The sequence below is a fragment of the Nannospalax galili genome, unplaced genomic scaffold, assembly GCF_000622305.1.
Source record: "Nannospalax galili isolate Female #2095 unplaced genomic scaffold, S.galili_v1.0 scaffold267, whole genome shotgun sequence".
NCBI lineage: Eukaryota > Metazoa > Chordata > Mammalia > Rodentia > Spalacidae > Nannospalax > Nannospalax galili.
The window spans coordinates 2,566,618-2,580,439 of NW_008357518.1; the positions used below are offsets into that span (position 1 = coordinate 2,566,618).

Here is a 13,822-nt window from a genome sequence, read left to right on the forward strand (position 1 = left end):
CCCACATGACAGATAACAATGGTCCCTAACTCCAGTACCAGGGGAATCCAAAGTCCTCTTCTGACTTCTGCGGGCATTGCACAACGTGGGTGCACTTACATACATTCTAGCAATACACTCATGCACATTTTAAAAAATTATAAATAAATGTTTTAAGTGAATAAAAATAGATTGGACCAAGTTGTCCAGTAATTTGAGAATAAAATATGTATTATTATCCCTCTACTCTTTTGTTACCTGTCTTTGAACTTTTCACATTTCTAGAACTTTTACTATTACAACTGAGGGAGCTATGATAAATATTATCAACCAAATTATCAACAAAAGGGGATGAAGAGATGACTCAATAGTTAAGAGCACTGGCTGCTCTTGCAGAGAAGCCAGGTTCGGTTCCCAGAACCCACATGACAGCTAATAATCATCCATAACTCCAGTTCCAGAGGATCTGATGCCATTCTTCTGGCAACCACAGGCATTTTATGACATGGATGCACTTACATACATGAAGGTAATACACTCATACATGTAAAAAAAACAATAAAAATAATAAAATATTTTTAAAATTTAGCCACAAAATACTAATTAAAAAGGAATTTGGGGGTTTGAGAGATGGCTCTCCAGACAAGAGCACATACTGCTCTTCCCAAGTTCAATCCCAAGTTCAATCTTCAAAGCCCATATCAGGTGTGCTCACCTACAATTCCACCTCCAGATCTGGCCTCTCTGGTCCTGGAAGCACCTGTGCTCATGTACCCATACTCATACACAGACACACAGACACACAGAGACAGACACAGACATGCAGACATAATTGAAATTCATAACAAATATTTTTTTAAATGAGTTTTGTCTTTCTGGAATCTAAAAGAACCTTTAAATTCCCTTTTGACTAACAAGTGAGAAAATGCTGAGGACCTACACTGCTGTACCACATAGGCAAAGCTCTACCCTGAGTTACATCCACAACCTTCTTTTTATATTTTAAAAAATAAAATTAGGCAGGGTCTCACTAAGTTGCCCATCCTGAGCTTGAACTTACTCTTTAGTCCAAGAAGACCCTGAAATCCTGACCCTGCCTTGTCAGGCTCTAGAGTAGCTGGGGTGACAGACCTGTTCCAGTAGGCACCATTCACAAACTGCTTTGTTTGGCAGTAGCCCATTAGGAAGAATTCACATTTTTTAGACTCTAAAGATACTCATCGTTAGCTTATCATTAGAGTCTTAGAATGAATAAAATTGTAGTTGGTGAGGTGGGCTCAGAGAATGTGAAGCCATCTGTAAAGAGGTTGCATTATGTAATATTTTAGAAGCCATGTTGCTTTTTCTTAAATTATGAATCTCTCCAAACACATTTATGGGATTAAAAATGAACTGTTGGCTAGAATGAGCTATTTGGTAATTTTTTATACTGGATTTCCCCACATTTTTGTTTATTATACTGTAATCAAAATAACCTTTTAAAATACATTAAGCTCAATAAAACATAATTTGCAATACAAAATAACTAGGAAAGCAAAATTCATGCCAAAGTACTGAGTCTTAAAATTAACTAAAAGCAATGTTTGTACTTGGAGGACTTGGGGGGGCGCCCTGTCTGTCTACCCCTTACCTACTGCTTTCCTAAGATTCAAATAGAGAGAAATAGTTCATAAATAAGAGCTTTGACGGACATGTTGAAAGTAAAAGAAATAACCTAAAGTTATTGAGTATTATAAAAAATAAATCAGAACTGGAATGTGAAATAAAAATTTACAAACTGCACAGAATTTTCTGGATTCCAAATAAAGAAGACTATTAAACAACAATAAACCTTGTACTTCTGAAAACTTTCTTGTGCGTGCAGACATTAATTTTGTAACTGGTAGACAAAATGAAATTTCCCTGTTCAAAAGGATGGAATATGATCAGGGCTGGAGAGATGGCTCAATGGTTAAGAGCACTGACTGCTCTTGCAGAGGACCTGGGTTCGATTCCCAGCACCCACATGGCAGCTAACAACTGTCTGTAACTCCAGTTCCAAGGTATCCTATATCCTCTTCTGACCTCCTGGGGCATTGCATGGCACAAGTATACTTACGTGCAAGCAATACACTCATTCACAAAATAAAAATACTTAAAAAGTGATACACTTAAAATATTTTTTAAAATGATAGACTATGAAACAACAGTCAAATAGTTTAACTGACAAGGAATACTAGAGATTTCCTGTCCCTGAGATTTCTATCTGCAAGCCTCCATCTTAGATCTATGAAAGTTAAGAAGATATGCATGAACTACATAATATATACATATATAAAACATATATTGACACTGCATTGTATTTCAGAACTAAACATATTGGCACATTGTATTATAAAGTAAATGTGTACAGAGGCACGTACTGGCACTACATTAAAAACTTGCGGAAAGTTTAATGGCAGTAATGATTACATCTGGGTTATTGAAATCTGGATAAAGTTTTACTCAGTAGGTGAGAATATTCTGTTATTCTACAAAATTTCAATGAATTTCCAGTTAATTGCCCCTCCAAAAATTACTTCAATCTGCAGTATTTGGATGCATAAAATGACTGGTATGTAAAATGTGCAGATGAGAGGATGTAAAAAGTACTATTATAGGATATTTTGGTAAGGTGTGACTATTTTAACACTGTTAGTCTTTTATTCTTAAAGCTCTTGAAATGAGTCTATGTCCTCTTTAGAATGATGAAGTTGTGGTTTATTTTTAAAGCCAGTCTTTAGAAGCATGGGGAGGGTAGGCAGTGACGACTAAAGATCACTGAAGAATCTTGATCCTGTTACGTATTAATGTCCATTAAAGTGCAAAACTAGCCTATTTAAAGGTGATAGAACCACAAATCAATGATGAAACTGTCTCAAATAGATTCAGTCATATATGAGGAACTTTATATGGCAAGTTTCCCCAAACAAAACAGAAGGAATACCTGAACACATTTGGTTAAAATAAGAGTCGGGGTGGGGGGGGTGAAGGAAGGAGGAAGTGAGGGCCAGTGTGAGATAACTTGCCAAGACAAGTGGCAGAAGGACTGATGAGTTAAAACCCAACCAGACACTGAATCATGGGAAAAGCCAAAGTGGCAGGAACCAGAGCATACTATTTGAGAAATCAGGAACAAGTTATTTTTTACTTTGATACACTAGAGGAAATGCAAAATTTCTACACATGTTATTAAAAAAACATCAAATTTCAATGAAAGTATATATCAATGTCAAAGTTACTAAAAATAGGAAAGAAAACCCAATATTAGAAACAACATTAGCATAAGATAAAATTGAAAGTAATCAAAATATGAAGAAAATGTTCATTATTAGCGAATGAGGTTCACACCAAAATAAATTTGAAAAACCATTTGGGAAACAATTGAAATATCAACATGAAAATTTAAAGATAAAATGCTAGTAAGCATATGGAGACCTGTCATCCCAGAGTCTTTGCAAAACGTAATTATATTGAATATAATTCCTCAGAAACAAAAGATATATGTGTTGTGTTCTATATTACAGCAAAAATTAAAATCATATTTTTAAAAACAAATAAGACTATGAGAATCACAAAAGAATTGGTGGTATGTTTATTGTAAAAGTTAAAGCAAACCATATACTAGGGTATATGCCCTGTAATCACAAGCACCAAGACATTTGGGCTGTTACTATGGTATATAGACTCTTACTGTACACACCATTGCATATGTGTGGTTCTTACATACAGCAAAGTGTATGTACTGCTATTTCACGTACTGTGGTATGTGCTGTTATTACATGAACTGTGCTGTAGGGACTTATTATACACACTGTGGTACATGGGCTGTTATTGTATATGTGTGGTTATTACATACACATATGTTGTCACCACATGCCCGGTGGTCCTGTTATTACATGCACCACGATGTGTGTTGTTTTGCTGTTATTGTATTGTTAATTATATATAACTTATGAGTTATTTATAACTTAGGTTATCAAAGAAAATATTTGTGGTATAAAAAAGAGAACAGCAAGGATTATTTAACTGTATTGTACATTTTTTCAGGTATATTTTTTCATGAAATAACTAGAATATATAATTTTAGTAGCCTCTCCCAGTTCTGTGAATTTCTATGGAATGAACGAAGAACCACTGATATTACTAAACAATGATTACTAAAAATGATGCCACACGTGAATGCCTTGGCAAGGCAGCATTAAAGTATTTTCAATGCCAGCAGGGTGGAGCGCCTGAGCGTCTCTCTCTCTCTCTCTCTCTCTCTCTCTCTCTCTCTCTCTCTCTCGCTAAAGAAACAGCAATAAAACCCACCTAATGCAGGGATTCCCCATGATATCTATACTTGGACTGACTTTCTGGGGTGCGGGTAGATAAGGCTCATCTGTAGAAACACGAAGAGCTCTCCTGGTGATTCTAGTGATGCATAACGTTGCCCTCCCAAGAGCGCACTGTCTGTGTTAGGGGACATGTGTCCCTTTTTCCTTCTCACACAGCACAGACGTCCTGCCCGCACACCCTGCTCATTGGAGGACCAGGCACGCTGTACAGCCTATTGCATTTGCTACCCAGGCACATCGGGCTTAGAAGACAAAGTGCATGGTGCACGGAAGAGGTTCAGAGTTGCGCCACCTAGCTCCCCAAACTGCAGAGAGTTGGCTGTGGACAGCTTAACCCCAATCCTGACTTCTTTGTCCCCAGCCTTACCTGTTTCCTCAGGTCCCTGGAAGGCGCGCCTGTTCCTGCGGCTGCCACTGGAGTTGCTGGCTCGCGGAGCTGGAGGAGCAAGGAGCCCCTAGGAACAGAGAGACCGGGTTACCGGACTTGCGTCCCAGCGGGGGCGAGCAGCGCTGGGGGCTCCCACGCGCAGGGGTGCAGGGCGGAGACTCACACTGGATACCGCGGTGGCCCCGGGACCCGCTGGGGAGGCGGGCGCGGCTGCTCCGAGGTGACCCTGCAGCTCCGCGCGCAGGCTCAGCAGGTCCGCTTGCAGGGAAGCCACCCGGTAGAAAGCCAGGGCAGTGAGGCCGCTGGATAGCAGGGCCAGCAGCAAGGTGGCGACCAGCAGCCTTCCATCCCTGCAGATCCGGGCCCAGGCGCTGTCCTCCCGCTGCGCGATGGGAACACACCCCACTTTCATTTCTTCGGCTTTCTTAGGACAAGAAGAAAGGGAGGATGACTGGGGCCGGCTCTCTGCGGAGTGGGACATTCCACGACGTGCACTTTGAAGGTCCGGGCCTTTGGAGTAAGTGACCGCAGGCATGGGTCATTTCCTGTTATCTGTGTCTGTGAAGGCTGCCCCTCCTGGCATGGCAGGACCAGGCTCCCCCAGGAGCGCTCTCCTGACTTTCTCCCAGCTGCATCTTTCCCCTACCCTGAAGAAGATCTCTGACCTTCCATGGATTGCTCAATCAGCCTTCCTCATTTCACTTTCAGTTTTTGTAAGAATTTTCATGCCATCTCAACACAGTAGTGCAGTGGGAGACCAAAGAGAGGACGTACTGTGGGACACTCGAGGCCTCAGATTGGGGAAACCTGAGTTTAGACTGGCTCACTCCAGACAGAACTTTTAAGACTGGAACCCATTGAAGGTGCTTTCCCTCCAGAATTTCTTTGAGAACTCTGCATGGCCTCCAAGGAAAGGGAAAAAGAAACATTGAAAGGCTCGCTGTTGTAATAAAAATAATTAATGTGTAAGTCCGATAAGCTCATGCTTGAGCTCTGATTGCTCTCAGCTGGATGACTTCTTAACAGTTCCCTAGTGGGAAATAAATGAAGAACCCAGAAAGGAGGCTGGAAATCCAGTGGGAGCTGTTCTGACTCTTTACCTTGACAACGCCATAATGAGAACATGATTCATTGTTAGACTATTCAAAGTAGCTCTGAAGGCTCCTTAAATATGGGGGTGAATTAAAGGGAAGAATGTCTTCCCTTTTTCTTTCTGAGACTCAATATTTGTGAGGCATTAGTCTGGGTCCCACCATGAACTGCGCCCAGGTGCTTAAGCATAATCCCAGGCATACTGTACCCATCTCACAGATGTGGACTTATTGTCCTGAATCTGTGGCTGCACTTCACAGCATACAGCTGCAGTTTCACTCACTCTAACCTCTTCTGGTCTGGAGGGTTAATTTGGGGACCAGCACCTCAATAATGGTTGATTCTTCAACACAGGCCACTGAGCACTTGCCCAGTCTGTGAAAGCACCACCCCCTTAAACCTCAGATGGCTGATATGGCTCAGTCTCATGCTACATTCTCATGCAACCTTAGGAAGAAAGTTCCAGAAACAACAAAGCATAGCAGAAAGGACTCCAGAGGTATGCTTCCCAGGCAGCAATCTTGCTTTAACCCTCACCTCTTTACATCAATTACAGAACCAATGTGTGGTACAGTTTCCCCCTTTGCAAAATGGGATTTTAATAGTGTATGTCCCTGGGGCTTTAAAAAGGCAGGGACATAACAACGGACATTTAACAGGCTTCCATTTCTTATTTATTCCATTTAAAGTACAAATGGAGTACTCTTGCTCTTATAGTGCTGAAACTGTTGTTTTTTTTTTTTTTTTTTTTTTTGGCGAGGGGGCATGTTCCTGTAACATCAGCAGGGTATTACCTACCGTCCTGGTTACTTTTCTGTTGCTGTAATAAAACACTGTGATCAAGGGAACTTATAAAGAGAAAAATTGATTTAGCTTGCTGTTCCAGAGGATATGGTGGGGAGGCATGGTGGCAGGATGTGGCCAGAGGAGAAAGCAGACTGCTCACATCTTCAAGCAGATATAGGAAGCAGACAGCAACTGGAAATCCAGCAAGGCTTCAGAACTCTCAAAGCCCACCCCCAAATGACATACTTCCTCCATCAAGGCCACACCTCCTAAAGCCTCCCAAAACAATGCCACTAACAGGAGACAAAATATTCAAATACTTGGAGCCTATGGGAGGCATTCTCATTCAAACCACCACACCTACTAAACAATTACTGGGACCAACATATCTTCCCTTTTGCAAGGTGTCAAGAGGTATCCTCCAATGAGCTCCCCTTTCTTCAGTCACACTGCCAAATGATGCCATCAGCCATTACCTGTGTTCTCATTGGGACTGGGACATTTTTCTTCTTAAACTTCTGCAAGTTCTAATGAACACATTAAATCATTCACTGAAATCTTTTTCCCCAAATAAAGGGCACCTTAATTTCCCAGGTAGAAGTCTTTTTTAAGATGTGTACATGAGCTCTTTTACATCTGGTATCAAACAATACTTCTGTCACCTTTTTCCGTATCAGCGGGTAAAGCATCTTGATAAAGCATCCTCGATATAGTTTCTGGTACAAGTTGGGAATTCTATAAAGACCACTGCATCCCGAAAGTGATTAAGATTCATTCAAGACAACTTAGTGGCATGATTTCAATCCCATCACATAAAAAAAAAAAAAGCTGAGGCAGAGGGATCACAAATTTAAGGTGAGCTTGAACTGCTTGTCTCAAAACAGTAACAGCAAAACAACAATCAGCAAAATCTTTCACTCTTGTGTTAATGTTCCCTAAATCCATACAGAAGTTAAAGGATTGAAAAGTGTGCAAGGACCGGAGATCTGCCACCTCTCTCCATGTTCTTCAGATTAATTGTCCAGAGATCTATCAGACGATCTATCAGGCAGAAAATGACCTCTGCCTCCCTTGCCCTATTAAGCAAACTTCGTGGCCCAACTTCTCAAGACAGTGCCGGACCAGCTTAAGTTCTGACTGTTTTTTCAAAATATTTTATTGATTATTTTTTATTTTATGTGTGTGAGTGTATTGCCTGCATGTGTGTAAGTGCACCTGTGTTGTGCAATACCTGCAGAGGTCAAAAGAGGGTGTTGGATTCCCCTGGAACTGGAGTTACAAATGGTGGTTAGCCACCGTATGAGTGCTGGGAATTGAACTTGGCTCCTCTGCAAGAGCATCCAGTGCCCTTAACTGTTGAGCCATCTCTCCAGACCCAAGTTCAAGCTATTTTAAAACAAGTACCCAATGTTAGCTGACACTGCATCAGTGGGTAATTGCCTCTTCCTGGAAAGGCAGACAGGCAGGCTCCATTTGGAAAAATGCCATTGGCACTTGTATGTGCTCCACAGAGGTCACACAATTAGACAAGTGTACATCTAAGTCACATTTGTCACTCTTGATTTTCTTATTAGAGGGTCAAAACAAAGTTCTTACTCTATAACTCAGACGTATGTTTCCTGTAGAAGACATGGTTTGATGATGATTTGATAGGAACTTTACTAAACAAAAGACATATTCTTAATCATTGAATAACACATTGCACTAGTGTTTCCAGGGAGGAAGAGATTGCACCTGGGCTGCACGTGCATGTCCACTGTCAGTACTTGTCTAGTTTTACACAAGTGAAGCATTCTTCTGAATACAGGTTATACGGCAATCAAATAAACGCTGAGATGCCATGTCCATTGGATTGCCCATTTGCCCATTCACTCAGGAGCATTCAGATGGGACTAAAACGACTACAGAGGCCAGCCGACAGAATAGTCAGGCAGAACCACCATCCCCACTTTAGCTGCTTCCTTCTTATGTTGAAAATTGCAAAAACACTCCAACAGCTCCATTATAAATTTCTGGCAACAGTGCTATCTGTTAGATGGAATATTGTGTAGATGACTGTTAAATTCAATCACTCTGTGCAATAGTTTAGCTCTAGTTTCTTTCATCACTTTCAGAATAAGAGTTTGGCTTAAAAAAAGTCATCCATTTTGACTGTATTTATGCCCAAGTCTCTTTTGGTACTTGTTTTGTGAAAAGGGAAGCCCTACATTTCATTAAGAACTTATAAAGTTTTCTTGATGAATTTCTTCCTTTATTGACATACAGTATTCTTCTCTATCCTATCTCTTCTCTTCTGAGATATCAGAATAGCTATACCAGTTAGTTATGTCTTCCATTTACTTGATAGGTTGCCTTCTATCCTTTGACTATCAATTTGTGGGTCTGTGCAAGCAAGATGTGTCTCTTTGACATACAGATAGTTTTATCTTGTTTTATAATGCAATAAGTAAGTTAGCATGAATCTTTTCATTGCTGCGTTGAGCATATTTGCATTTAATGATAGTTTTGAGAGGGGTTTGCTATTTCCTGCGAGTTTGTTAGTGGTCATCTGAATGGTAGGAGTACTGTTAATTAGTCCTTTTCTTCATTTCCTGTTAGCATTAGGGGTTTGCTGGTTTGCTGTGTTGGACATGAGATGGGCTTCTGCCCAGCTCTCAATTGTTCATGCATTGCTCTCATGTAGTATATCCTTGATGAAATGACTTAAGGTAGGTTCTGCTGAATGAGACTCTTTCTTCCTCCATACATGAAGAAGATCATAAACAACCTAATTTTGTGCTAGCCTTTAAGTGTTCTTATTTCTGTTTGCCCTGACTGGCAGTTATTTATTTTCCACTCTCGAAATACAATATTCCATGCTTTCCTGGCTTTTAGGGATATTGCAGGATATTTGATCCTGTTCTGATGTTTCTGCCTTTGAAGATGAGTTAGTGTTTTTCTATTTCTTTTATTTATTTTATTTTATTTTATTTTATGGGTCTGAGTGTACTGCCTGCATGTATGTAAGTGCACCTGTGTTGTGCAGTGCCCACCAAGGACAGAAGAGGGCATCAAATTCCCCTGGAACTAGAGCAATGGCCATTTGTTAGCCATCATGTAGGTGTTAGGATTCAAACCTGAGTCTTCTGCAAGAGCACCCAGTGCCCTTAACCACTGAACCATCTCTCCAGCCTCTTTAAGTTTTTAATACTGTTTCTTTGCTTTGCGTTTTTGACATCTTGACTGTGACATGTTATGGTAAGGTTCTTTTTTGATTATATCTATTTAAATGTTAAATAATTCTTGCTTCAGTGCCTATTTCTCTAGGATTGAAAAGTTTTCTGTTATAATCTCATTGAATGAAATTTCTATGTCATTAGACTTTATCGCCTTCTATTCCATGGATTCTTAGATTTTTTTCTTAAGTGTTTCTGATAGTTCTTGGAAGTTTGATTGTGTTCATTCTTATATGTTTGAATGTATTATTATCTCAACCTTGAATGGCATCCTTGAATTTGTTCATCTGGCTGATCTCATCTGTTAATGATTTTTTTCACTGTATTTTGATTTGATTGATTAACTCATTCATTCCTAGCATTGCTCCACAGTTCTTTTTCAGAGTCTCAGTTTCCATGTTGAATTTATCTTTTCAATTTCTAGCAATTTTATCTATTTGCCAACTATATTAGACTATATTCATTAGACTAACAAATCTATAGAATTAACATAGATTATAAATGGGCATGTATTCGATTGGGCCATGTGGTAGAGACTGGCTAGTCCTACCATATCCATCTAAACACCAACCAGGCTGAGAACCTAGTAGCTGCTCAGACCACGAGGCTGGTTGCCTCAGCAGTCTTAATATGGTACTGAAGGCCTGGAAGATTCCATAGTATTAAGTCCACAGTGAAAGGCCGCAGAAACTGGATTCTGATGTCTGTGAAGGATGGAGGCAGCAAGAGCAGCAGCAAAGTTAGAATCATTCATCACCAAGAAGCAATGGCTGGCCAGCAGGCAGCACTGCTCCCCTGCCCCTAGTCACTTACATATGGGCCAGGCCACTCATCAGAAGGTACCACTTCTTCTAGGGGGTCTTCTCACCTCAGTTTATCCTTCCTGGGGATGCCCTTACAGGCCTACCCATATGCCTTTCTCTTAGGCTTTACATGTTTTTATAATTTGTTTCATTCTACCTCTCACAATTTGTCATTCTTCATTCTTTGGGTCAATGTTCATCATTCATGTCTTTTCTTCTTTGTTCACATAAAGGCTATTAAACTACCCATGAATGCTATTTAGTAAAACTCAGTTGTATCTGATATCTACTTTTTTTATTATTAATGTTATGTATAAAAACCTAAAAACTTGGTTTGTATTTAATATTGGACTCAAACTCATTTCAATAATCTTTTTTAATTTCCAGGAACTTTTTCCACTTTTTTCAGTTTGTAGTTTACTGTAGTTTATTGAGGTAATTTTCTCTTACTACTCTTGTTATAAGGCTTACCTTTTTATAGAGATTAAAATATTGTCATGTGGTACTGAAACAATGGTACAGTGGTTAAGAGCACTGGCAACTCTTGTCGAGGACCTGGGTATGGTTTCCAGCACCCACATGGTGGCTAACAACCATCCATAGCTCCAGTTCCAGAGGATCCAACACCCTCTTCTGACCTCCTTGGACATTGCATGACATGGATGCACCTACCTACATTCAAGCAATACACTCATACAAATAAATAAATAATTTTATGAATATAAATAATACTTGAAAATAAGATACATCCTCATCTAGTCTACAATAACTTTATTTATTCATTTATTTATTTTGGTGTATATAACCAGTCACAGACTAGCTGATAGCCAAAGTTTCTTATAAGTAATTTGTGTGTGTGTGTGTGTGTGTGTGTGTGTGTGTGTAGCTATAGTGGGTTTTTTTATTTTAACTTGAGGTTATTGAAGGTATTTTGTTTGGCATTATATTATTTAGTGCAAATTTATTCCAAGTTGAGGATAACTTACGTCTACTGAAATGATGTCTTTCCAAATGTACAAAGAAGATAAAAATTTTAATAAGTGATAACAACTTCAAAAAGAGTGATTTAGGGGTTGGAGAGATGGCTCAGCAGTTACAAGCACTTGCTGTTCTTGCAGAGGACCCAATTTGTTCCCAGAACCTACATACTGGCTAACAACCATCTATATCTCTAGTTATAGATGATCTAACACCCTCTTCTGACCTCTGTGGGCATTATACACAAAGGAGGGAACTTACATACATGCATACAAAACATTCATACAGATAAAACAATAAATAATTTAAAAATAAAAACTTAAGAGGCACTAAGGTAAATAATTTGTACATAAATATTTTGGTAGCATGCCTATTTGCAATGTGAAAATGTGATTTTTATGGCTCATATTGCTCCGAATCTGGACCAACTTTGTCAGTTACTTCGGCCAGAAAGATTTTGTGTGGAAAATAAAATAAGAGTGGGAAAAAATGATGTTCAAAAGAACAACAACCCATTGTTGGCTAGATTTCTCATCACTGTGGTCAGAACACATGACACAAACAACTTAAGAGAGAAAGGATTTAATTTTGCTCATGATTTCCAATGATTCAGTTTATCCTAACAGGGAAGACCTGGTAGACAGCAGGAAATAATTAAGCCTACATAATCCAAGTAATGAAACATAATCAGCATTGATACTGATTAGTCATTAGCTATGTATTGCTAGATAGGGTGTGCTATGATTCACATGTAGTTTGTTACCCAAGGGTTCACATTGGGAGTTTTGTCCTGAGTATGATGTGTGACATAACTGAACCCTTAAGATGTGAGGCTGGGTGAGAAGTCCTTAGGCCACTGGAACAATGGCAAGGTAAGGTAGCTCTCATAGGACCCTGAATTAGATCTAGAAAGAGCTGTTACATGAGTGAGCCTTATTCCTGGACTACACGCTGGATTCTATCTAAAAATGTAATTTCTTGATCCTACATGCACTCTTGGCACTCTGGAGCCATCCACTATGGGGTCTTCAACAGAGCTACACAGAAAAATGTAACCTTCCATAATAGTGAGATAAATAAACCTGTTCTATAAAGTTCCCAGCCTCAAGTGTTTTCTGTACTATTGGAAAAATGGCTAATAGAGCTTTTGAGCAAAAAGTACTTTTGAAAATATATAAAATAATAGTTATTTAAGAAATCAGTCTAGGAGCTGGAGAGATGGCACAGAGGTTAAGAGCACTGGAAGCTCTTGCAGAGGACTTGGGTTTAATTCCCAGCACCCCTATGGCAGCTAACAACCATTCTAACTCTAGTTCCAGGGAAATCTGACACCCTCTTCTGATTTCCAAGGGCATTGCATGACATGGGTACATTTACACACATGCTGGCAATACACTTATAGACACAAAATAAAAACAATAAGCAAAATATTTTTTAAAATCAATCTAGCGATACTGAAGAAGTTGAAAGCACATCTAAATGTCTTCTTTTACATTTTAAATTTTATTTGTAATGTATATTTTAATTGAATAATTGTGCATTTCATACAATAAATCTTAATATTTTGACCCCTCTCCCCCATTCACATCACCCCATACTCCCCACCACCATGTTTTATGCATTCTGTCATATATATTAAGGCCTATCAATTCAAGGTTCTGTACCTAGATGTCCCACAGTGCAAGTTCATCTACTGAAGTCTAGTCAGCCTATGTAGAGCCACTGTGCTGGTGAGAGTTGAGGGATACATTAGTATTCTCTCTGCCTCTTGTTCTGCTAAGTTTCATGAGCCTTAAGTGTACAGGACACTACAGAGCACATCTATATTTCTTACAAACATATCTTTTCAGGGTTCACCCATAAGATGAATTTTAGATACCTGAAGACAAAAAAAAATGTGTCTAATATAGAATTTAATAAAAATTTACCACACTTTAGTGTTAGTTTTTTAATTTACTGAATTAAAGTGAATTTCTTGCTATTTTTCTATTCTTTTTAAATACAAGCCTCTTTGTTACAGCCAATTGTGATGATGCATGCCAGTGATCCCAGCACTCAGCAGGCAGAGGCAGAGGAACAGAAAGCTTGAGGTCAGCCTTGGCTATATTAGTGCGACCTTATCTCAAACTAATAAGCCTATTTGTTCTATCAGTAGAATAAAATAAGTGGTGATTTTCAGGATTTTAACAAAAAGTATAATTTGTTATCTCAATAGCTATAGAT

At 39.2% G+C, this 13,822-nt stretch overlaps 1 protein-coding gene across 2 annotated transcripts in view; it reads right to left on the minus strand.

Moving 5' to 3' along the window:
• Positions 1-5,747, minus strand: part of Tnfsf13b (TNF superfamily member 13b) — a 37,172-nt gene extending 31,425 nt beyond the window's left edge. Inside the window, exons 1-2 of one of the 2 annotated variants that reach the window (XM_017794892.2) lie at positions 4,889-5,747; positions 4,705-4,792 (exon numbers count right to left, since the gene is read on the minus strand). In XM_017794892.2, coding sequence (XP_017650381.1) covers positions 4,705-4,792; positions 4,889-5,260 — 460 coding nt within the window. In that variant the 5' untranslated portion in view covers positions 5,261-5,747. The remainder of the gene's footprint in view (positions 1-4,704; positions 4,793-4,888) is intronic. The other variant, XM_017794891.2, reaches the window with a different exon arrangement.
• Between the last annotated feature and the right edge of the window lie 8,075 nt (positions 5,748-13,822).